General features: G+C 45.3%; 1 protein-coding gene and 2 long non-coding RNA genes across 7 annotated transcripts; 1 reads left to right on the top strand and 2 right to left on the bottom strand.

Moving 5' to 3' along the window:
• Nucleotides 1-7,825: 7,825 nt before the first annotated feature.
• LOC105483186 (homeobox D1) lies at nt 7,826-10,071 on the bottom strand. Its single transcript, XM_011743885.2, has 2 exons — nt 9,279-10,071; nt 7,826-8,926 (listed from the first exon to the last, which is right to left on the bottom strand). The coding sequence occupies exons 1-2, from the start codon at nt 9,928-9,930 to the stop codon at nt 8,592-8,594; spliced, it is 987 nt and encodes a 328-aa protein (XP_011742187.2). The 5' UTR covers nt 9,931-10,071; the 3' UTR covers nt 7,826-8,591.
• A 95-nt stretch (nt 10,072-10,166) lies between these two features.
• Nucleotides 10,167-23,608, top strand: LOC139357154 (uncharacterized). 5 transcript variants are annotated; one of them, XR_011609882.1, is made up of 4 exons: nt 10,167-10,320; nt 21,597-21,759; nt 22,395-22,552; nt 23,299-23,608. It is a non-coding gene; the product is annotated as an uncharacterized lncRNA (long non-coding RNA). The 5 variants fall into 5 exon arrangements; XR_011609883.1 differs by lacking the exon at nt 10,167-10,320 and adding an exon at nt 20,633-20,709; XR_011609881.1 differs by lacking the exon at nt 10,167-10,320 and adding an exon at nt 20,813-21,397.
• LOC105483185 (uncharacterized) lies at nt 20,101-20,943 on the bottom strand. Its single transcript, XR_988095.2, has 2 exons — nt 20,856-20,943; nt 20,101-20,684 (listed from the first exon to the last, which is right to left on the bottom strand). It is a non-coding gene; the product is annotated as an uncharacterized lncRNA (long non-coding RNA).
• Nucleotides 23,609-23,983: the final 375 nt, after the last annotated feature.

Below are 23,983 nucleotides of genomic sequence, written 5' to 3'. Positions count from 1 at the left end.
GATTACACACCTGAACCACCACGCCTGGCCTGCAATTATTTCATAAGCTAGTAGTTTCTTTTTTTCCCTCTGTATAAAGCTAACATGCTTCACATATTCAAAATGTGACTCAAGTTTCAAATGTAAGAGGAAGTGTAAACATTTACATATAATAGAGTAATTACTCATACAGGCAATTGAATACTAACACTATTTTGACAATTAGGTCATAAGCAATTGGGAAAAATAGAGTAATTTCTATTTACATAGAACTGTCCTTCAGCCATTAATTAGACCACAAAGTGTCCTTTTTGCCATTCAGCCATTAATTAGACCACAAAGTGTCTTAATTAGACCAGAAAGTTTTTATTTATGTTTTTCAGTTTAAGGGTAGGTTTTTATAGACCCACAGTAGAAATAGTTACAATTTTATGCACAGTTGAGAAAATTCATAATTCCCCACTGCCAAAGTAGGTAGAGGGAAGAATTTCTTTCTGCAGCAACAAGAGTTAATGTGGTTGATCACTCCTGTTTTCACTTTGATGTCCACAGAACACAGTAACCCGAGCCTCTGTATTTTACAGAATGATAAATTCAACCCAGGGGAGGTGCTACAATGTAGGAAATGTATGTAAATCATCATTGCATTCTAATTTATGGCACCTGACCTCCAAAGTGCCATGCATGTGAATTCACATGTCCTTTTGGATAGGAAAAAATTGAACAAAAGTGTGATGGATTTAAGTTTTCTGCACTCAGAATGAGCCAGTAAACTAGAAGCAGTGGGTAATGGCCTGACACCTCTTCCATCCTTTATTTCTCCCGGGCTTCTTCTAAGATCTTGGAGTCTTAATTTAGTGAGTGCCCAGCCGTTGCAGTCATCAAGCGTTCATTAACTGCCACTTTCCTTTCCTCTGTTATTAGGTACCACCAGTATTTTGCTAAATGTATTGATAACCCTAGACTTTACTTATTCTCTCCAGCCATATCCGCTGCAATGATTCTTCCCTTCCCAGTATCTCTTCATTCCTAGTTGGTAATAGTCTGTGCATGGCACCTGGAAACTCAGTACATATTTGTCATATATGTAAATATTTCTTTCCCTCAGTCCCTGTCTTTCCATCCTAGATGCCTATCACAATGCTCATTACCCATTCTGTCTTAATAGTTAGCAAATGTTACACTAGACATTGTGCTAAATGATCCACATGTATTATCTCTGCTCTTCCTCACAAATCAATGAAGTAGAGACATTAATATTCCCATTTTTAAGGGAGGAATGTAGAGCTGAATGATACTGAGTCATCTGTCCCAGGATTTGTGCCCAAGCCTGTCTGCTTCCAAGGTTCACTGTAATAACTACTACATTTAATTGTCTCCAGAAACTCTCTGCTAGACCTCATTTGGTTTCATCAATCTTTCTCTAGGAGTTCTGTTTCCATAAGGTACTCCAACAACTATAACAAGTAACAAATACAATATATTAAAAAGCCTCAAACAACAACCAAAATGCATTATAAATTACATTCTGTAAGAATAAAAGGGATTGGCCAGGCATAGTATCTCATGTCTGCAATCCCAGCACTTTGGGAGGCCGAGGCGGGTGGATCACTTGAGGTCAGGAGTTTGAGACCAGCCTGACCAACATGGCGAAACCCCGTCTCTACTAAAAATACAAAAATCAGCCAGGTGTGGTGGTGGGCGCCTGTAATCCCAGCTACTCAGTAGGCTGAGGCAGGAGAATTGCTTGAACCAGGGAGGCAGAGGTTGCAGTGAGTGACCCGAGATCGCACCACTGCATTCCAGCCTGAGCAACAGAGTGACACTCCATCTCGGGGAAAAAAAAAAAAAAAAGAATAAAAGGGATTGTTTTCGATAACATTCACACTTTATTGGTATACAAAGCATTTAATCAAAAGAATGTACCAGATGCATAAGGAGGAAAGTCTATAAGCTCTCCCTCCTTCAGCTTTCTAGCCTCCTATTTGTATTTTACTGTGTAGTCAAAAATCACTTGTATTCTATTATAAGTAATGAAATATAGAGAATACTTAGCAAATAAGTCATCAGAGTGTTCCTCACCTGGTAGAAAGCACTTGATGAGCAGCACTGTAGGCTTTGATCCACATTCAACATTCAGCAAATGGTATAAGACCATTATTATGTATAAAATACTCAATGATAGATGAAATATACATATGCCCATGGAGGGAGAACTAATGAGAGGGGAAGAAAGGTGGAAAGAGAAACAGACCTCTCATAATATGGCAGGAGATTCTAAGTGCTTAAGCAGATGATACAAACAATAAATACTACAGCAGCTCAGAGGAGTTAGCTTTAAGTTTGGATGATGTAAGAAAAAAGTTTTGTAGAGGTGGTGAGGTTTGAGCTGTGCCACAAAGGATGACTTTGGATAGGCAGAGAGAAGGTAGAAGTATGAGAGAGGAATGACATGAGAAAAGGTTCAGAGGCAGGAAAGCATAAATTTCTTGCAGGGAGTATAAACAGTCCACACTAACTGGGGGTAAAGTTTGTGTGTCAGGCAATGGTGGGAGATTATCAGGGAAAAGATAGCTGGAAACAGGTGTTGAGGGCCTTGAATCCCGAGTTAAAAACATCTGAGTTTCTTCTACTTGCTACCAGGAGCTACTGAGAGTTCAAAGTGCAACAATACAATGAAAGCAGGGCTTTCGAATGGATTGACTGGGAAGAAGACCGGAGGCAAGGAGACCAGTAAGGCATCAGTTGCATTGCTGAGTGAGAAATTATAAAGACTGAGCCAATGGAGAAGGAGAAATAGACAGGATTTGGTGACTAATGGAAAGGAGGAGAGATTTGTTTATCCATGTTTCTTTTCTTCAAAAGAACGGAGCATTCACTTCAGAATCCCATTTATCTGAAAGTAAGAGAAAAGACCCAATATCACTTCTCTATTCTGAAAGTTGTCAACTTTGAAGTATGGAATTAAGGACAAGGAGATTGAGAATCCAAATAGGAAGCGCTGACACCCATTTGAAAAATCTCTTGTTAAATCTCTAGTTTATCTCTTCAAAGGGAAGTGGTCTTTTTGGAGGCTCTCACCATCGTTAGCTTTTAGTTCATCAGGTAGACAAATGAGGAATGTTACCTAGTTCACATATACATATGCATATACACCCAGATTCTAAAGCCAGATAATTTTTAAAGGTCTCAGAAACTGCTTCAATACCAGCCTCTTGTTGACATTAATCTTACAGAGCTACAGTACTACTAAATAAACTCTTCAGTAATAACCAACAAAGGATTGTGAAGAAATGCTAAGGTGATAAGGGAATGTAATCGTCATCCAGACCAACCCACTTTGTTTTATAGGAGAATCTAAGACCAGGCAAGTTATTTTTCCTTTTAATCAGAAAATACAACTGGTACTGAAATCCAGGTCTCCTCCCTTAAGAATAATGTTCTTGGCCAGGGGTGGTGGCTCACGCCTGTAATCCCAGCACTTTGGGAGGCCGAGGTGGGTGGATCACGAGGTCAGGAGATCAAGACCATCCTGGCTAACAAGGTGAAACCCCGTCTCTACTAAAAATACAAAAAATTAGCCAGGCATGGTGGCGGGCGCCTGTAGTCCCAGCTACTCAGGAGGCTGAGGCAGGAGAATGGCGTGAACCTGGGAGGCAGAGCTTGCAGTGAACGAGATCGCGCCACTGCACTCCAGCCTGGGCAGCAGAGTGAGACTCCGTCTCAAAAAAAAAAAAAAAAAAAAAAAAAGAAGAAGAAGAAGAAGAAGAAGAAAAGAATGATGTTCTTACTGGGTATGACAGTGCATGCCTAAATTCCCAGCTACTTGGGAGGCTGAGGCAGGAGGGTCACTTAAACCCGAGAGTTCAAGACCAGCCTGGGCAACAAAACGAGATCCCATTTCTAAGAAAAGAAAAATAATAATGTTATTTTTTCAGGGTCCTTTACTTCAGCTTCAGTGGTTCCATTCTAGGAAATGTTTAGATGCTAACAATGTGGCTGCATTGTCTCCAGCTATATCTTTCTCTTCTGTTCATATCTTTGAGAAGAAAACGCAACAGAAGAGGACCTCTAGGATGAGGTAGGGTTCCCATTCTAACGCAGTGAAGTAAGACCACTAGTTAAAGTCAGCCACCCAGTAGCCCAGAAGAGCACAGTGAGATTGAGATGTTAAGACAGTAGAACAGAGTGCCAACCTGCCCTTGTCCCTATTATCCACTATTTGATGCATTTGAAGAGTAACAGTGACTCTGGCTCTAAGATGTTAGAGAAAAGCAGTCATTGCTATTATGTCACAGGCAATGATGGCAGTGGAGAAAAAGCAATGGTTTCAAGGAAGGGGCAGATATGGATTTACTATGAACCCAGTGAAATTTAAACTTCACTAACTTGAACCATTCCACATCCTGGGAATTTTGTATTAACAATTTTGTATTTTTTTCCTTAAAGAGGTTTCCCCAAATTGTATAAGCTTAGGCTCTACAAAATCCCTAAGAATTCAGTGTGCTAAAGAGTCTAGTACCTTCTAGAAATGCCACAAAAATGTCAGTTTTAATAAACTTGTAATAGTTTATTAGCTATTACAAGTCCAAATGACTCTCTTCGGCCCTTCTTTCCAAAATATATCAGTAAGATTTCTAGAAGGCGAAGAGATTGTGTTGAAATCTTTACAAACTAAGTAATAGACCTTCCTTCCACACCAATATTTAAGATTTTCATCCTCTTGGTTCATTATTGAATCTAGTCAAACAGTTTCTATAGAAATTTTATTTCTGAATAACACATACAATGTAATAAGCAATTACAAATGAGATGTTGACATAGAGTTATTTTGCAGATTATGTTGCATGTTCATGACTTGAAAACATTAGATAGAGGTAAAAACCATGAACATCTTTGTTTCTATTTAGACGGATATTTATCTTTATTTGTGAGATATGACCACTATGGTTTTACTTTAAAACCACAAATAAAGTTTTAACAATGGGCATTTTTCTTGTTGAGAGGTCTGTGGTCAGACTGAACATCTCTCGGAACCTGATTAGATCCTGAGGTTTTCAAATTCAATATTCAGCAAATATAGATCATTTCTTTGGCCAAAAGAAATAATTAAGAACTTCAGAGCTAATGCAACTCTCCTGAGCCTGCTTCTGTTTTTTTGGATGACATGATAATCAGACAGCCTCTTCTGGTGTTGCTTCTCACCACGTTTGAGATTGAGACAGCATAAATCACACACAATCTTTTGAAACTCTAGGTGACATTGCTTTAGGTTTTTATATCAGCAAAGCCTTCATTTTCTAGTACTCAACTTATGGGAATTTTATATATTATTAAATGTTTTCCTTTTCCTCACTCCCAATTATCCTGATCCAGAAAAGTAGACACATGGTCATTATGTGAAGACGAAGGAACATTGAATAGTTAATTATACAACAGCCAGAACTGTCCACAGTAAATTCATCCTTGTAACAGATTTCTGGAGGGTAAATTAGCATATTTAGTTAGAAATCTTGTAAAATAGAAATGGGATTGTTTGAGTAGCTGCAGTTTACATAGTAACCTCACACTTCATGGAGATCTGACTCAAAATAACACAAGGCTCAAAAAAATGGGAAAAGGAATGCTCTGTAAATGATCCACATTGCCTAGGTAACTCCACTGACAAGATGTATTTGATAGTGTCTAAAATCCTCTTTTCCTGTATAAACACAGTGTCACTGTAATCCTAGAGAGTACATTTGCTTTCTCTTAGAACCTAACTCCCTTCAAATGATAGGTCTAAAATAAAATATGCAGAAGTCATTAAATTGTAGCATTTTCATTGCTGGGAGGGACCTCCAGAGGTCACCTAGTTCATCCCGATCTCCAGCCAGGACTCTTCCTCATACTGAATATAGCTGTACAGTGATCTGCATTAAGAAAGCTTTTAAAGATCCCTGGGGTTGGGCAAAAAATAGCTAATATTGGCCTGATTCATAGAACAGCATTATACGAATGTCATAATAGCCACCCTCATCAAGAAAGACATCCATCAGGGCTAAGTGCTAGTGCTCGCTTCAGAAGGAAAAGCTTTATTTTCTCAGAGAAAATGGTGGTAGATTAAGGAAATGACCAAGCATGTTGGTATTTTGTTGTTGTTGTTGTTTAGGTGTACATTTAAATGCTTATCAAAAAGGAAACATTGTCATGTCAAAGACCACTGCAGGGAAGCCCAGAGGTGGCTGTAAGCAAGCAGATCACAAGTCCTTTAACAAGTTCTTTCAAATAGCAGCAGAGCTCAGAGGGGGGCTGTTGTTTCAAACAAGATTCAATTAGCATCAAGTTATTGAAGGGCAGATGGGGAAACATAAGAATAATATTGACAGACCTGCTTTTTAAGCAATATCTTTTCCCTCTAATCAGCTGAGTTTGTTAGAGCTGATCACTTCTTCAACTCCACTCAATTATAGGTGCAAAGAATGAGAACTTCAGTGTAACTCCAATTTTCTAAGAGAACTACTCACATTGCTGTTTTATAGAAAAGGTAATCTTTCACAGTTGCTTAGATTTAAAGCATTATGCTGGAATCTAGAAATATAGCTAAAAGAGCTGAGGTTCTTATCTGAATTATTTGGGCCTTTAAGCCTTTCTGTTGAACTAAAGAAAGAACTTAAAGATACAGCTGTAAAATGAGGAAAATAACCTACTCCCCAAAATTGTCTCAAGTATCTACTTGATTCTGTGTGTTTATGTTGCATCTTTTTCTCATATTTCTGCAAGGTTATATAAACTCTAGTCAACTATGAATGCCTCCATGATGAGAAATGGGAGGTTGGGTGGAAATAGATTAGAGAATAGGTTTTGTGGTTTTTTTAAACCACATACTCTCTTGTCAACTTTCAAATTTTGTGCTTGTACCTCTTCCAAAGAATTCATTTGAAAATATTTCATTTTTGAAATCAGAAAGGCACTGTCTGTGCTCTCTCAGCCAGATACTCAGTCTGGGTTACAGGAAGTAGAAATTTGTGACTATTAGCCTTTCCCAGCCTCCTTTGCAACTCTTGACTTTGGAAATGGGAATTCAGCCACTGAGAACTTTTTGATGTGCAGCTGCCTTTCTCAGGGAACACTAACCAAGAAACAAAGTCTTCAGGTCACCTTTCCTCTTCCTTTTGTGAGGACAGAAGACAAAAAGTACAAGATCTCCCTGAAGTGTCTCCTTGGCTTTACAACATTCCACAGTAGGCACCTAACACTTGAGTTAATGTGCAGACTACACACCTACCATAAAACTAGGACACTCAAGGCAAGGAAAGTATTTCCATAGTTACTTGGACATTTGGCAGAGTAGTTTTCTCTCTTAAACTACTGAGATAATTGTCCATAACTTGCTGGGCATGTACACAACCTGTAGGAAGTATTATTTTTAAAAGTTATCCACCGGGCGCCGTGGCTCACGTTTGTAATTCTAGCACTTTGGGAGGCCACGGTGGGCGGATCACCTGAGGTCAGGAGTTCGAGACCAGCCTGGCCAACATGGTGAAACCCCCATCTCTACTAAAAAAATACAAAAAATTAGCTGGGCGTGGTGGCTTATGCCTGTAATCCCAGCTACTAGGGAGGCTGAGGCAGGAGAATCACTTGAACCTGGGAGGCAGAGGTTGTGGTGAGCCAAGATTGTGCCACTGCAGTCCAGTCTGGGCAACAGAGCAAGACTCCATCTCAAAATAAATAAATAAATAAATAAAGTTATCAACATAAACAAATTCTCATAGCAGAATCAAGAAAATTCAAATACAGGAAACTGAATCAACTTTAAAGAAAGAGAATCATGATTAAAGAATGTAAGAAAAGCAGACAGCAGCAGATTCTACAATTTTTATTACAAAAAAAAAACCCTTTACATGCTATGACATTAAATGTCACTTACAAGGTCACTGCAAGCAAATCGTTTTTAAAAATATACATACTGTATATATTTACATTCAAGTTTGATAATATTTGTCAAGATATAGTTCAGATTCTACTCTTTACCCACTCTGTGGATTTCTTTATCTAGTAACTAAACAGCGATTGTATCATCACTCAGGCACATAGAGAGGTAGAAACCGCTTTTTAAAGGAAAAAAAAAAATGGAGTGCAAATGTGAAGATCATTGAAGCAGCTTAGCTACATCAAGGAGACCCTAACTAGCTTTGGTCATCTCAAAAAGCTGAATATATGTAGCCTTGTCCTTTAAATTAAAACCAGAAAAACTTTGGGCAGGTGCTCTTCTGAGCACATCAGAGTGCTGACAGAACTCAGCAGCTAATGGTCTGCCACTCTGCAACGAGAATTGCATATGACTAAGTGAGGCAAAGATAGCAGCAGAGCTGGGCTGGCAACTGGGCACCTTTTCCCTGATAAGACACAAATCATAACCAAACAAGTGGCTTACAAGACAGCCAATTAATATCTGGACATATAGTCTGGGATTCAGAAGCCAACTAAAGTACTTCATTTCCCAAGTGAAACCCCTATTCATTTCTGTTCTCCCACCTCCATCCCAAACTGAGCTCCTAAGTCTAGATAGGGGTGGGGGTGACCTGGGACTTCTGCAGGCCACAGTTTTTCGGTCCCAAGTCCCGGCCTCACGAAGGCTCTTGGGACTGAGAAGGGCTGCCGGGGTTCTTGATAAACTTGGTGGGGGTTGTTCCAGAGAGGGGAAGTTGGAGGGGAGCCACAGGAATGGCCGTGGCCAGAAGCCCTTCTCGTTCCCTTTTCTTCTGTTTCATCCTGCGGTTCTGGAACCAGATTTTGACTTGCGTGTCATTCAGTTGCAAGCAGTTGGCTATCTCGATGCGTCGGGCTCGAGTTAAGTACTTATTGAAATGAAACTCTTTTTCCAGTTCTGTCAGTTGCTTGGTGCTGAAATTCGTGCGGATCGCGCTGGACGGGTTAGCGGTCCCATACTGGGCGAGTTTGCCTGCAACGTAAAGACAGGGCGTCAGCCAGGCCAGAGGCCGGGGACAGAACGTGGGTGAGCAGTGGAGCTAGTTAGAATCAAAGTCCCAGCGCAGCCCTCCTGGGTTCCTAGCAACACAGTTTGTGCCAGGAGAAATTTCACGGAGAGCTCCTTCCTGAAATTTTCTCAATGCTGGCACATTTTCCGAGTCAGTACTCGAGGCAGACTCAATGGAATTCGCCCAGGAACGCGTCTTCTCCACAAAACCCAAACCGCTGTCTGGAGAGGCAGCGGCACCACGCTCCCAGAGCATTTCCGCGAGGGAGCCTCCGTCCCCAACCCCAGGTGACCCCATCCAAGCCCGCGGACTTACTTTTCTTAGAGGCGTTCCTCTTCACTTTCATCCACTCGAACGTGCTGAAGGCGGCGGGGAGGCCGGAGGCGGGAGAGACGGACTTGGGGTAGGTGCCCGGGGCCGGGGATGCGGTCTGGAAAGCACCAGGGTGGCCGTCGGCTGGCTCTTTGAGACACGCCGGGAAGGGGCCGGGCTCGCCGAAGGCCGCGTAATCCACCTGGCCTCTGAGGAGGAATGAGCCGCCGCCCGAGAAGACGGCCGAGGTGGCGTAGTGGACGTGAGCCCCGCCGTCGTCTGCCGCCCGCCCCAGCACGCCCGGGAAGTCGTACGCGGGCCCGGGCCCCAGGAAGCCGTAGTCCGTGCCCGCCCCTGCCGCGGCAGGTGCCGCACCCGGTTCGTAGCTCCCCTCCAGGGTGCACGGCGCGTACTGGGGCGCGGCCGGAGGCGGTGCCGGCGGCCGCGCGGGGGTGGCCGGGGGCGAAGGCGAGGGTCTGGCGGCGGCCAGGGGCAGACAGCTGACAAAGGCACCGTCGCCGCTGCCCCGGGAGAAGGCGGGCTGCAGAGCCACGGGCCGGACGTCGGAGCGGGAGAACTTGGGTGCCAAGCTGAGCACGTCGCCGCCGACCCCGCCGCCGCTGCTGCACGACACGTACTCCAGATAAGAGCTCATGGTTCCGGCCCCACCTTCCTGAGGGCGCAGGCCGGGGCCGGAGTGCGGAGCCGGGCAGAGGCTGGGCAGGACCGCCGCCGTCTGCGCCGCTCCGCCAGCCCTCTCTACCCGAGCTGCCCTCGCCGAGCCATGGCGAGTGTGCCGGAGGTAAATAGTGGCCTAATATACCGACGGGGGCAGCCACGTGGCGCTGGCCGGCCAATGGGCGGCCTCCCCGCACGGCCCGGGTCCCGACTGGCGCGCCGCTCCTCGCGCCTGCCCCGCAGCCAACTTAGCCAAAGCAGCCCAGGGCCGCCGCCCAGCGTCCCGGAGCCTTGAGGAGAGCCGTCGCGACCCGGGGTTGCCTGGGCAAGGGCGGGGCGAGAGTGCAGAATGCCTTCTCTTGGACAGGTATTGGGCGAGGTGGGGGGAGAAAGGCAGGATTGGCCGCTTGGGTGAGGGTGAGGGGATGCAGGGTGGCGAGCCGCTTCTGCTCTGGATCGTGGGGGACAAGTCCCTCGGGGGCTGACTATGGGCGTCGCGGCGTGGAAAAGGTTAAACGGGAGCGTGACTCTCGGGCGGTGGAGACTGCTCCTCGCCTACCTCCAGGACAGGTAAAGTTATTCCTCTTCCCCTCTTCTGAGTCCTCTGCGCTTTCGGTTTGCTTGGCACTGATGTTATCCCTCTTCTAAACCTAGAGCAGATGTTTGGTTTTTTCCTTTCTTCCCCCTTTCCTATGACTCATGGAACTACATTTTATGCTGAGTGCCGTGTGCCTAGGGCGGGACAAAATTTTCACTTTTTGACTAGGCTTCCTTTTAACGTCACTTTGCAGCTTTGTTATCCCTCGCAATTTGTGGCGGCGTGATGAGGACCAGTGTTGTAGTGCCAGGTTTTGATAAAGTTTCTGCCTTATGGGGTAGTTTAGCAGATTTTCCCCTCCGGCTGGGTTGTTGGAATAAAGAATCCAGAGTCGTGGTGAAACACTCCTTGTGCTCCTATCTGGGAGGCTGGCACAGGCACCCGTGCGGCGCTTGCTTTCACTGAGGAGCTTGTCTGGAGGGCGCAAAGGCTTCCCGGGGATGGGTGAGATCTCAGAGGTTTGGATGGACTTGTACCTCGAAGCAATTAGAGCTTCTGCTCCATCAGATAAGTGCTGCATCGTCTCTTGCGAGTGAAATTTGAGGGCTCACAATGTTAATGGGCTCACGTCTTTCCCTTGATAATATGGTTTTGTGTACTGAGTGTAGAGACGGGAAATAAAAGTGCAATTGGCACAGGCAATGAAGAGTAGAAAGGTTACAAAGACCAGCTTTACATTGACAAACTTTCCAATTTCCTATAGTATTTCTTTTAATGTTCCCTTTTTGGGGGACTGTAGGAAAATTACAAATTAGATAAATAGAGGTTGTTTACGCACAGTAGTTATGAAAGATGGTGGTTTCCTAAAACCCTGTGTGAATAAAGACTCTAAAGAATCTACTCAAAGCTTATATCAAGTGCCCTTGAAAACTTAATCTATTACAGCCTCTAAGTTATGGTAACCGAGGTTTTATTATTGTTTTACTGATCCACTTGTCATAAAAGAGCGATTGAGCTGTTGCCTAAAATTCCACTCTGAGGAAGTTTTTAGAATAGGAGCCATCACAGCCCAGGAAGCCAGTTCCTTCCAGGGTTGTGGACTTGTGGATGAACAAAGCCCTACCAAAATGTGAACTACTGATGGACCTGAAGTTGCTGCAAGATAGGGGAGGGTGTCCCCAGGTTGAGGGGAGCCGGTAGAGGGTGGATGCCTAGGAATGAGCACAAAGTTAAAGAGATCTGTGGTTCCTGCACTGCTGGAGTTCTTGAGTTTGATTGGAAATGGAATACCTGGGCTGAAACAAGCCCTTCAATCTTGATTTTGCTATTTCAGTTTTGTGCTATAGCCAGTCAGATGACAAAGGTCGTAAATATTTATTTATTTATTTATTTATTTATTTATTTATTTATTCGTGCAGTGGCGTGATCTCGGCTCACTGCAAGCTCCACCTTCCCGGTTCACGCCATTCTCCTGCCTCAGTCTCCTGAGTAGCTGGGGCTACAGGCGTCTACCACCACGCCTGGCTAATTTTTTGAATTTTTAGTAGAGACAGGGTTTCACCCTGTTAGCCAGAATGGTTTTGATCTCTTGACCTGCTGATCCACCCGCCTCAGCCTCCCAAAGTGCTGGGATTACAGGTGTGAGCCACTGCACCCGGCCCTAAATAATTTTTTTTTTTTTTTTTTTGAGACGGAGTCTCGCGCTGTCACCCAGGCTGGAGTGCAGTGGCCGGATCTCAGCTCACTGCAAGCTCCGCCTCCCGGGTTCACGCCATTCTCCTGCCTCAGCCTCCCGAGTAGCTGGGACTACAGGCGCCCGCCACCTCACCCGGCTAATTTTTTGTATTTTTTAGTAGAGACGGGGTTTCACCGTGTTAACCAGCATGGTCTCGATCTCCTGACCTCGTGATCCGCCCGTCTCGGCCTCCCAAAGTGCTGGGATTACAGGCTTGAGCCACCGCGCCTGGCCTAAATAATTTTTAAGAAGAGAAAAATAAAAGTTCTTCCCTAGCACCCCAGTTAGAAAATGATAGAGCTCCTCAGCACTAGCTCTATAAATGTAGACACGTTTCTTCACTGCTCTCCTGTGCCATTTATGCAAAAGTAACAGCAAATAAGATGCTGCTGAGTTCACAATGCCCCCTCCTCCACCTCTGACTAGATTTTAATAGCCAGTTTTTACCTGCAAGATGTCCCAGCTCTCACAGTGTTCCCTCAAATGGTACTTATCCTATCACATCTTCTAAGCCTAGAGGCCCCATGGATCAAGAAGGTAGGATGGCTTTGTAAACCTCTTTGGGGAAGACATCCAGCCAGCTGCAACCCAGGGTTTAGGGCAGAAAAGTCAGCCTGACTGTCTGGCAAGTCTGACCAAAACCCCTCAAATTAAGGGCCTTTTCTCTAAGGTTCCAGAAAAATCAGGCTGCCTAGGTGTCCTGGCAGCTTTCATGGCAACAAAGACTAAGTTTTTCCTGCTGGGCATTTGGGGCAAAGGGTGGGTCGTTCCTGATATAATTAGGCCTTGACTTTGATGCACCCATGAGCTATCCACACTAGCTCCATCAGGTAAAATTTTGGAGATTTAGCCTTTCCGAGGGAAGAAAGTGTCCTAAAAAAGAATGAAGTTTTAAAAAATACTGTTTTGTTTTGTTTTCACAACCGTGGGTGAGAGCGAGGGAGAGGTGTTCAATATTTGTTCAGACCCAATAGCATTTCTCTGATAATCGCATGCAGAAAACTACATTCTGTTCGGGTGCGGTTGTTCCCGCCTGTAATCCCAGCACATTGGGAGGCTGAGGTGGGTGGATCAAGAGGTCAGGAGATCAAGACCAGCCTGGCTAACATGGTGAAACCCCATCTCTACTAAAAAATAAAAACAAAAATAAAAAATTAGTGGCACATGCCTGTAGTCCCAGCTACTTGGGAGGCTGAGGCAGGAGAATCGCTTGAACCCAGGAGGTGGAGGTTACAGTAAGCCGAGATCACACCACTGAACTCCAGCCTGGGTGACAGAGCAAGACTCTGTCTCAAAAAAAAAAAAAAAAAAAAAAGAAAGAAAGAAAGAAAAAGAAAAAGCTATATTCTGTTCACCCTTCTCTCCACTCCCTTAATCTCCAAATCCTTGGCATATCCCACACCTTGGGGCTTAGAGTTGGCATCTTCATTCTTGGACTGGTTCTTGACTTGCTCAGGTTGGAAGTCAAGACTCTAGTCATCTCATACTCAAATTCAACAGATGTTTGACAAGGATTTACTATGTAATGACGTTTTATTAGGAGAAAGTTAGGCTAGGGAAAAGACATTCTCAAACCAAAGGAGCTAGAGATTCATTTCTGACACAGGTTTTAGCTATACTATAAATCTACTCTAGAGGAATCTTAATGTATAATTATCTAAGGAGAAGTTGGAAGATATTATTGGGGAAATGTAGAAAGATGTGAATATAGCATATTTTGAGTAACATTAAAGTTTGTCTCTTAGATGTTCACAAAGTATGGGAGAAATGTCTTACTAATTTTATTCCTTGTCAAGCCATGAATTCCCCAGGGTCACTTGCCCTGCTGGGTCCTGGTGCTGAGTTCTCCACAGGAGGTGACAGCAGAGGGGCCTGACTACCAGCTTGTGTTTGATGTCGGAATGCTTTGAAATCTCTCCCATCCTACTCACCACAGCAGCCACCCCCTACCCACTCCCTATCCCTTTCATGACTACCTTTCTCTCCCTTTCTAATAACTAGCCTCTTTTCTGCAGACAGAAGTGATAGAGGGTGGCAGTCTGGTTTTCTGTGTGTTTATTTTATTTTATTTTTGAGATGGAGTCTCGATTTGTCACCCAGGCTGGAGTGCAGTGACACGATACTGGCTCACTGCAACCTCCGCCTCCTGGGTTCAAGCGATTGTTGTGCCTCAGCCTCCCGAGTTGCTGGGACTATAGGCGCACGCCACCACACCCGGCTAATTTTTATATTCTTAGTAGAGACAGGGTTTTGCCATGTTGGCCAGGCTGGTCTCGAACTCCTGACCTCAAGTCATCTACTCACCTCAGCCTCCCAAAGTACAGGGATTACTTCTGTGTATTTGAAGTTGTTTTCAAGAAGCTCCGGGTAAGCCCTCTAGACAATTCCCACTATGTTACTGCTTGGAGGCACTTGACCACTTTGAAACTCTTGGCTTCCTAACCCCAAGTCACAGAAAATCTTGTTTGTTGGGGTAAAAAAGAGTGGGTGTCTTTTTTTTCTTAAGCCACATTAAGAGAAAGTGCAGATTAAGATGCAGTTCTCTGTAGCATCCCTCAGTCAGCCTAGGATGGAGGTAGGGATGCAAAGGAGTCCTAAGGACAAGAATTCTAAACCTTTTGGAAATCTGACAATGTGACCTTCCCTGAGGAAAACCATTTAAAGTGCTGTGCCTTTCCCTGAGAATTTTGTGAATGAAAGGCTCACTGGTCAAGCCAGTGACTGACATATGGAGGCATTCAAAAGTGTTTGTTGGACATAAGCAGAGGGGACAGAATGGTGTGTCTTTACCATGACTAATACTGGCTGAAGGATATCTTTAGATGGTTGCCTCCCAAAACCACATCAGGTGGGTAGAAATCACCATAGAATCTTGTTTAAAAGTTCAGGTTTCTTGGGTCACCCCCAGAGACTTTTACTTAATAGTCTGACTCCGAAATGTTTTTTTAATTTTTAATTTTTTTGTAGAGATGAAGTCTTGCCATGTTGGCCAGGCTGGTCTTGAACTCTTGGGCTCAAGTGATTCACCCACCTCAGCCTCCCAAAGTGCTAGGATTGCAGGCATAAGCCACTGTGCCTGGCCTAGGAATCCTTTTTTTTTTTTTTTTTTTTTGTGTGTGTGATGATGATCCTAAGGCAAGATTTTTTGGAACCACACTTTGAAAAATTATGCTGTAGGAGTTGGGGTGGGAGGGGGCAGGGTGGGAATAAAGGAGATGTTCCTGTGGGAGGGACCATGAATGATGAGAGGTCATGGCTAGCTGGTACATGAGTATACCTAAAAAGTATCCAGATGTTTGTTGGGTTGTAGAGGTCAATGTCAAGGTAAAACTTAAGTCTACTTGGGCTGAAGTTCTAGAACATATCCTTAAGAAGTGGTCAGTTGGAAGTTTCCCAAGTTTTGCTGATCAATTCGTGCTTTGCAGAGACTGGGCTCACTTCTGCTTCTTGCCGCTTCCCTACCTTGGCTTTGATTATGCCAGGGGTGTTGGAAGAGAAAGAGATTTGTGTCTCCCAGTCTCTTCAGAGAAAATTTAGAGTGGTTCTGAGGCAATGGGAAGAAGGAAGGAGTGAGAATGGGCATCTGAAGAGAGAGGACTCAGACTTTTTTTTCTTCCATCTCTCAAATTGTCTGGAATATGCCTTTGAGTCCCAGGGATCCAGAGGGGGCCAAATGTCCCTTAGCCTAAGCGATAACTCTATCCCTGGCTAAAGGCTGACCTTTCACAGCCTAAGATGTCAAAGCTAGAAAACACCTTCCAGATAAGCTACATCAAACCCCTAATTTTAGAGAGGAAGTCACTTTACTCAGAGGTTAAAAGAGGTTAAAAGCCATCCTGCAAAAAATGGAACCACCTTGGGTCTCATGACTTTCCACAGTCTATTGCCTCTTCACAGTCGGCAAAGAGGAAGAGGTATAGTAGCCACTCCTTGGCATTGTGGCAGGCCTTGATCCCAAGCAAGCAGAGCAGCGTTCAAGGAGGTGCACTCATTTCCGAGAGGCCCCACAGTCAGTGGCTCTGAGAAGCCTGCTGTTCTGCCAGACTTCTGTAGCCTCATATTGAGTCCTCCTAGAAGAGAGGGTAGAGACAGACCTGGGACCCCACCACCAAGCAAGAGTAAAGAATCCCCTTATTATCGTTGAAGTAGATCAGCATCAGGGCCCCAGGGGAACAAAACAACAGGTATCCCAAGATTAATTTTGCTGGATAGAACAAGTATAAATAAGGACACATATGAACACACACAGGCACACCCAGGTTACTTGTACTAACCATTTTTTTTTGTTGTTGTTCCTTTATTATTTTACTCAAGGTGAGTTCCATTTCTTTTTAATGGCATTGTTTTGTTTTGTAACTTTTATTTTAAGTTCAGGGGTACATGTGCAGGTTTGTTACATAGATAAACATGTGTCATGAGGGTTTGTTGTACAGATTATTTCATCACCCAGGTATTAAGCCTAGTACCCATTAGTTATTTTTCCTGATCTTCTCCCTACCCCCATCCTCTGCTCTGTTCCTTTATTATTATTATTATTATTATTAATTTTTATGAGACAGAGTCTTGCTCTGTTGCCCAGGCTGGAGGGCAGTGGCGTGATCTTGGCTCACTGCAACCTCCATCCCCTGGGTTCAAGCGATTCTCCTGCCTCAGCCTCTGTGTAGCTGGGACTACAGATGCGCACCACCACACCCACCTGAGTTTTGTATTTTTAGTAGAGATGGGGTTTTACCATGTTGGCCAGGCTGGTCTCGAACTCCTGACCTCAGGTGATCCACTTGCCTCAGCCTCCCAGAGTGCTGGGATTATAGGCAAGAGCCATTGTGCCCGGCCTCTTTTATTTTTTCGAAAGGGTAATAAATTTAAATGTGCCTGCTTCAAGATTCAAAGGGTACAAAGGGGTATACAGTGAAAAGTCCTCCTCCCACTCTTGTTCCCAGCTACCTAGTTACCCTTCACATAAGCAACCAACTTGTATATCTTTCCAGAGACACTTTTTACTAGCATCATTTTTATGTGTGTATGTGTGTACTCCACAGATTTTTACACAAATGGTAGCATGCTAGGCAGACTTTTTTGCACCATGCTTTCCCCCCATTGTATCTTTCATACCATTCCATATATATCCACACATAACTTCCTGGATTTGTTGTTGTTGTTGTTGTTGTTTGAGACAGGGTCTGACTGTGTCACTGAGGCTGGAGTACAGTGGTGCAATCATGGCTCCCTGCAGCCTCAACTTTCTCGGGGCTCAGGTCATCCTCCCCACCTCACCCTTCTGAGTAGCTGAGATTACAGGCATGCACAAGCATGTCCAGCTAATTTTTGTATTTTTTGTAGAGATAAGGTTTCATCTCTACAAAACCAGGCTGGTCTCGAACTCCTGGGCTTGAGTGATCTGCCAGCCTTGGCTTCCCAAAGTGCTGGGATTACAGATGTGAGCCCCAGCATCTGGCCCTGGTTTACTTTTATAACTTCATACTGTTCTACTATATACACCTGCCACAGTGCATTTAGCCATTCCCTATCGATGGGCATATAGCTTGTTTTCAACCTTTTGCTATTACAAACACATGGTCAAGCTTTTACCTATTAGAAAAATTTGTAGAAGTGAAATGATTTAGTCAAAAGGTATGTGCACTGTCAGTTTTAATACATTTCTCCACAGAAATAAATTAATTTACACCTCTATCAGCAATATATGAGAGTTCCTGTCTCCTTATGCCTTTGCCGAGTCAATGGGATGTTGAAGTTTTTATGTTTGCCAATCTGATAAGTGAAAAATAATACCTTTTACTTATCCTTATAACATCTCCCAAAATATCTCTCTTCCTTATCTTGAGCCTTTCATAATTCTGTATTACAAATGATAATACTAACATAGAAAAGATAAACAACTTGCTGTAATCATGCCCAGTGTAAATGGCCAAAGTCAGATGTTCAACACTCTTCCCTATACTACACCATTCCACACAGGGCTCAAGGAGGTTCAGAAAAGAGTAGGTGGCTTCAAGCATTCCCTGAAAGACACATGATATTTAAAGAAAAAAAAAAAATAAAAGCATGGAAGCTTTCTGACATCTGCTAAAAGACCTCTTCTTTAGTGGTTTGATACCAATAACACATTTCTGCATGAATCATCCAGCGAATACTGCTCTTGAAGGAGAAGGCTCTGATTAGCAATTTGATCTGACCTAGTCCTAAACATTAGCTTGGATTCAATATCTAGGAAGCAGCAGGGTGTTGTTGTTTTTAATTTCTCTAAGACATTTCTCACTTTACACCCAGGATCTAAGTATTCATCAGCACGGTGTGAGTGCAGGTGTGTTTTTCCTAGGTTTTAGCTTTATATAGAACACTCACTTGGACCTGGTGAAGATACCAATACCTAACACACATTCCCATACAACTCTAATGATAAACCTATGAGGTAGATATCTTTATTGACTCTTTCACTGGTGAAACTGAAGTCCAGAAAGATTAAGTGGGTTGCTTAGGGCCACACAGTATATCAGTAGCAAAGCAGAAAATACAATGTAGACTGCAACTGAACTCAATAGATTCCTTGCAAAGCCTTCTCTTCTTCCTCCTCTATTCATTTTAGGGAATGACGTGACTCAGTCCTTCAAATCTAGAGGTTACCATCCACAACTCCTCTTTTACTCATCCAGTTGATCACTAAGCCCTGTGAATTCTACCTCTAAATGTCTTTTCTCTTCAGTCTTGTTACTTTAGTTCATGTATCTGCTGTGTTGTTGCAGTCGCTTCCTATTTTGTTCTTCTTGCCTCCTACCTCTCCTTTCTCTAATCAGACACAGCATCCCTGAGCTAGCTTCAAAATACATAACTTCACATCCCAGCTTAAAACCTGCAGTGGCTCCCCACTCTCTACAGAGTACGTCCAGACTCCTTCACATGAGCCCTGTGCAACCTCTCTTTTTAGCCAGGATGACCACACTCCAAAGTACTCTCCTTGTTCCGAGTCCAGACTTTGCTTTTTCCTCCTTCTTTCCTTTTGCATGAGTTGTCCTCTCTACCTGGTATGGCCTTCCCTTCTTGACCTGAAAAAATCTTATGCTTCAGGAGCCTGAATTCACCTCCTCTGAAACTGTTTTTTTGACATTGTAGTACTATTAGTGGCTCCTTTTTTATTAGAGGAACATTTTGACCACACCTCTGTTATAGCACCTGTCATATTGTTTTAGGATTATTTCTCTTCCCTACTAGATTGAAGAGCACACACCATCAGTGACTCGTCTTTGTATCCCAGAGCCCAGCACAGTGTGCATAGGAGCTGTTTACTAGGAATTGGTGAAAGGCAAGGAGGAGAAACAGACTGAACCAAGGACAGCAGGACCAGTAGTTTCATTGCTCAGTGAGTTCAGGACACTGTGTGAGGCTTAATACTTCATCTTATATTTATCTGAAGCAAGATGATAGAACATTTTTCCAAGCAAGTTAATTTTCCACCCAAGAGGATGAAGGGAGAGAAGCCTGAAGGAAGAGAGGGCAAAGCTAAGGCTTTCTGTCCTTCAGGGACTCTTTCCTGTGGGCTGAGGTAACACATTTAGTAACTTCAGAAACATTTCAGCTGATGTCCCCAAGCAAAAAAGGGTAAAAGGGGAACTAGGCTGGAACTTTGTTAGGATTTACAAAGAGAACAGTATGACCACTCCAGAAGGGTTATAAAAGTGCTCCACCACTAACTCCACCAAACCTTCCTGCTGTAAACAGCTCTAATCCTAGTGACTACCCTCAGAAACTTGCTGTCTATCCCTTTAGGGTGTTCTTAAAATAAGCCGGAAAGAATGGAGGTAAAAATACTGGAGTGTTTCCTCCACACTGGAAAGGAGAGGTGAGTCATATCATTGTGATTGGTGTTTTAAGTATATTTTTATTGTTATGTTAAATGGCATTCAAGTTCAGCTTCAAGTTCAACAGCAGTCTTAGCCTACCTCCTCCCACACAAATACTCCTGCCAGTAAATAGGCACTCTTAAATAAAACAGTGCCTGCGAGAACCTTCTGACCCATTGAAATTAGTCTTGCCCTGCCTTCTGAGGTGGATTCGTTCCTCTCTAGGTGTAGAGCGGTATTTAAGGGTGACACTCGGGCACGCAGGAGGTGTGGCAGGGGACGGGGAATGCAGGGTCACTGTAGGTCAGGGACGGATGTAGGTGCAAGCGCGTTGGGAGGGCCCTGGGCTCCCTGGGAAGTCCGAGGGCAGGCGGCAGGGCTGGCAGGTGGCAGTGCTGGCCCCCAACGTGAGGCGGTGACGGCGGGCCCTGTGCCCAGGCCCTGCGCTGTGGACCACTGTCCCGGCTGCGCAGCTCCCCAGCAGGCCCCGGGCTCAGGTCGCGCCTTCAGTTAGCGCTCAGCCTGCGCGCCTGCCTCTCCTCCGCTGCGGTTGCTGGTCGGATCCCAGCTGGCCCAGACATGCTCTGAAGTAGGAGGAACCGCTGTCGAGCGAAGAGTGCACACCGGGTGATTGATGAACTCTTAATAGAACTAACCTCTCCCGCCCCCCACCCTAGACACACACAGAGAAATCCTCCACCCCAGCCCCTTCTCCAGTCCTCCTCGCGGGCGAGAGGGGACGCGGCCGCCAGCCGGTAGGGTGATTAACTCACCGTCTGTCTTTGCAAAAGTGCTCCAGGTGGATCAGGAGCACCCGCCCACCCCTCCCGCAGCCTGGCCGCTTGCGGAGGCGCGGAGAGCACGGAGCGAGCGCGCACGTCACATGGCGGCGCGGACCTTTGTGCCGCGCGCCCGCCAGACCGCCCAAGAGGCGGCGGCTATTGTTCCCCGCCGGGGCCCGGGGTGCCCTGAAAAGGGGTCCACGCCAACCCCCTCCCCAGCGTGTCCTCAGGTCCAAGGACGGGTGGGGCTTCCTTTGTGTGTTCTCTGGAAGGGGCTGGGATGGCATCGTTGCTGCCCCAAGGGGTAACCGAGGGGGGTTGATGGAAGATGGTACCAGTTCCCTAGAGCTCAACTCACCAGACCTACTCTTCGGCTCGGCCCTTGCAGAGGAGGTGGAGAGGGGTATGGTATTTGTAGGGCAGCGCTGTAAACAATGGAGCCATCAAAAGGCATTCTACCAGCCTCCCCACCAACCACGCACATTCCTGGCCCAACAAGCCCTCCTGGCCTGGTTTTGAGCCCTGCTTCCCAGGTAAAAACACTCTGTACCAGAACTCTCCATGTATTCTGGTTTAAATTAGGATTTAAATTCTTCTGGCCCTTACTAACGTTAAAACACAGCTTTTATGATTCTCCAGATAGTCTTTCCTTAAAATAATCCAGGAACCAATCAGGACATTTTGCCCAAGATCTAGGACAGGAAGACTCATGCAGTAACTCCTGCCTTACAGATCTGGGGGCCCTTCACCTGCCTCTGCTACTGCAAATGATTGGATATTCATCTGCCTTGGCTTTTCCCTCATGTGTGGAAATAATTTTGTTCACTCTGTTTCATGCTGGACCTGGCCTGAAAATGGGCCCTTATGTTGTCTTTGCACTTTCCAACTTGCCAAGGTAGGTGTGAAACCTGAGGGAAGTTTTTAGGAATAGGCTTTAGGCCAGGTACTTAAGTGCATTTGTTCCTAACCTTGGACTCCAAAGATAAGGGCATTTGTAGCTGGAGTGGAAAACAAGGGAACATGAGAACTAAGATTTCGTCCTCTGTGATGATACTCATCATTCACTATCCTTCTTCTCCAGCATCACCAGTGCAGAAAGTGCAGAATATGTACCCAATTTTTTTTTTTTTTTTTTTTGAGATAGAGTTTCACTCTTGTTGCCCAGGCTGGAGTGCAATGGTGTGATCTCAGCTCACTGCAACCTTGCCTCCCAGGTACAAATGATTCTCCTGTCTCAGCCTCCCAATATACCCAATCTTTCTCCTTCCTATCCAGGCCTTCTGCAAGAGAGATCTAAGAACCAGCCCTCAAAGATAGTAATACGGGCTTAGCTAGTGACAACCCAGTCTCAGCTCCCTGTTCCCAAAGTGTCTAGGAATAGGGCCACTCACCCAAGCCCTACATATATACTCTCTCTGGGAAGTTGCAGTGCCTTGAAGTGATCAGGCCATAGGCCTGTGAAGACTGGGGTCGTCCATGTCCCTTCCTGCCTGCTCACAAACTTCTGTTCTTCCTATTCTTTTCTTTCAGTTTCTGAAAGAAGGACCAAAGTAATGCCAAGAACTCCCAGATGAAGAGAACCTTCCTTAGACCTGTAACAGATTCACTACTTGACTTCAGAGGGAAGTTTCAGCTAATTCTCAGGAAAAGGTCAAAACAGGCCTGTGACTGTCCCTCCAATACTGAAGGTATAAACAAGCTTCTGGCTCCCCCAGGTCAAGCAGAGGAACACTTTTTATTAGAATGAAGGGTTACTTCTTTGTTATTCAAACACACACCCACACACATCCTCTTTAGTCTCCCTAATGAAAAACCTCAACAGATGGACAGCCTGAGCTCCCAAGTCCTCAGGCTGAGAAGATGCGCACTTCACTCAAGGGCCAGTGGGCTGGTACAGACTAAGGAAGGGAAAAGGGACAAAGGCTGCTAGTATAGGTAATCACTATCTTTTAATACTCCTAACACACAGAAATTCGAAAAATCTTGTTCAGCAAGGTTAGCAGCCTCTGGAGCCTCAGAAACTAATTTGGCTGATGTGTCTCTGATAGGGAGCTTGGGGCTGAACCAAGGGGAAACGTTCTCCTCCTATATTCTCTCCTCTCTCTCATTTGAAAGCCTGTACAAAGAAATGGTACAAATGGATGATTAACTTAATGATTCCATCAGAGGCAGATTTTTCTCTGTCAGGTCCCTGGATGAGGTACAGATCTGAAAGCCAGGAGGCAGAATATGTACTTAATTGCCCTTTCTGACCTGCTTACCAGTGGCCAGGACTACTCTCCAGGCCTTGCTGCTGCCACTTCCCTATTCTCCCTGGCTAGTTCAGCTGGGTCTCAGCACTTCAACTCCTGGCGGGATCCTGGGTTTTTCTTGGTTGCAGGGAAAGCTCTCACTGTCTGCATCTCCTTCCCCACCCCCACCTCCTGTTTTGCAGCTGGCCATTCTGGCTGCCTCACAGCTCTCCTGCCTTAATTCACATTTGATTGCCTGGACAGAACCACCAAGAATGTCCAGACGACTGCCACCCGTCACCCATGGGCCTGAGATCCTGCCCTGATGCCTTTCTTCAGACCCCGGGAGGACCCACAATCTCCCTGATCCCCACCTTCCCCAGAGTGGTCTCTATAGGAAAAAAGCAGAGCTAGCTAAGGCCTGAGACAGAGCCATTTCTTCCCCTTGGGCAAACGAAGTAGACCCTCCCAGAGACCAATACCGGAGAAGCCCGGCCCCGATCTCCCTTTATATGGCCTCCCCCATCACGGAACCCGTGGGAAAACCTGGCACACAATGGCGCGGCTGCTCCGGGCACCCTCAACCCAGCGCCCTACGGCAAGGCCTGGAGCAGCCTGGTGGTCTTGGTGCGCTCCCTTTGCCCTCCCCCCAACCCTCCGCGAGCACCCGTCCCGGGAGAGAGACCCTGGCTAGGGTGGAAGTTGCCTCCCGCAAAGGGCGCTGTTGCTGGGGCTTCCCCTCCCCCATTCTCTTGTTTTTCTGCTTCTGAGACTCGGAAGGGAGGTGGCAGGCGCCTCCACAGCCGATAGAGCAGCTATTGTGACCTTCCCTTGCAGAGCGGGAACCCAGCCGAGTGTGTACCGCCGGCGGTGGCGGGGGAGGAGGCG

This window comes from Macaca nemestrina, chromosome 11 (assembly GCF_043159975.1).
Source record: "Macaca nemestrina isolate mMacNem1 chromosome 11, mMacNem.hap1, whole genome shotgun sequence".
Lineage (NCBI taxonomy): Eukaryota > Metazoa > Chordata > Mammalia > Primates > Cercopithecidae > Macaca > Macaca nemestrina.
Note: the sequence above shows the minus strand (reverse complement) of the source record. Positions and strands in the feature narration are given on the sequence as shown.

What these genes read in the sequence shown, in the direction of transcription:
- LOC105483186 (XM_011743885.2), bottom strand. Translation starts at nt 9,930, where the DNA reads ATGAGCTCTTATCTGGAGTACGTGTCGTGCAGCAGCGGCGGCGGGGTC. An exon ending in GAGGAACGCCTCTAAGAAAA is followed by an intron (nt 8,927 to 9,278) that starts GTAAGTCCGCGG and finishes TTTACGTTGCAG; the next exon opens with GCAAACTCGCCCAGTATGGG.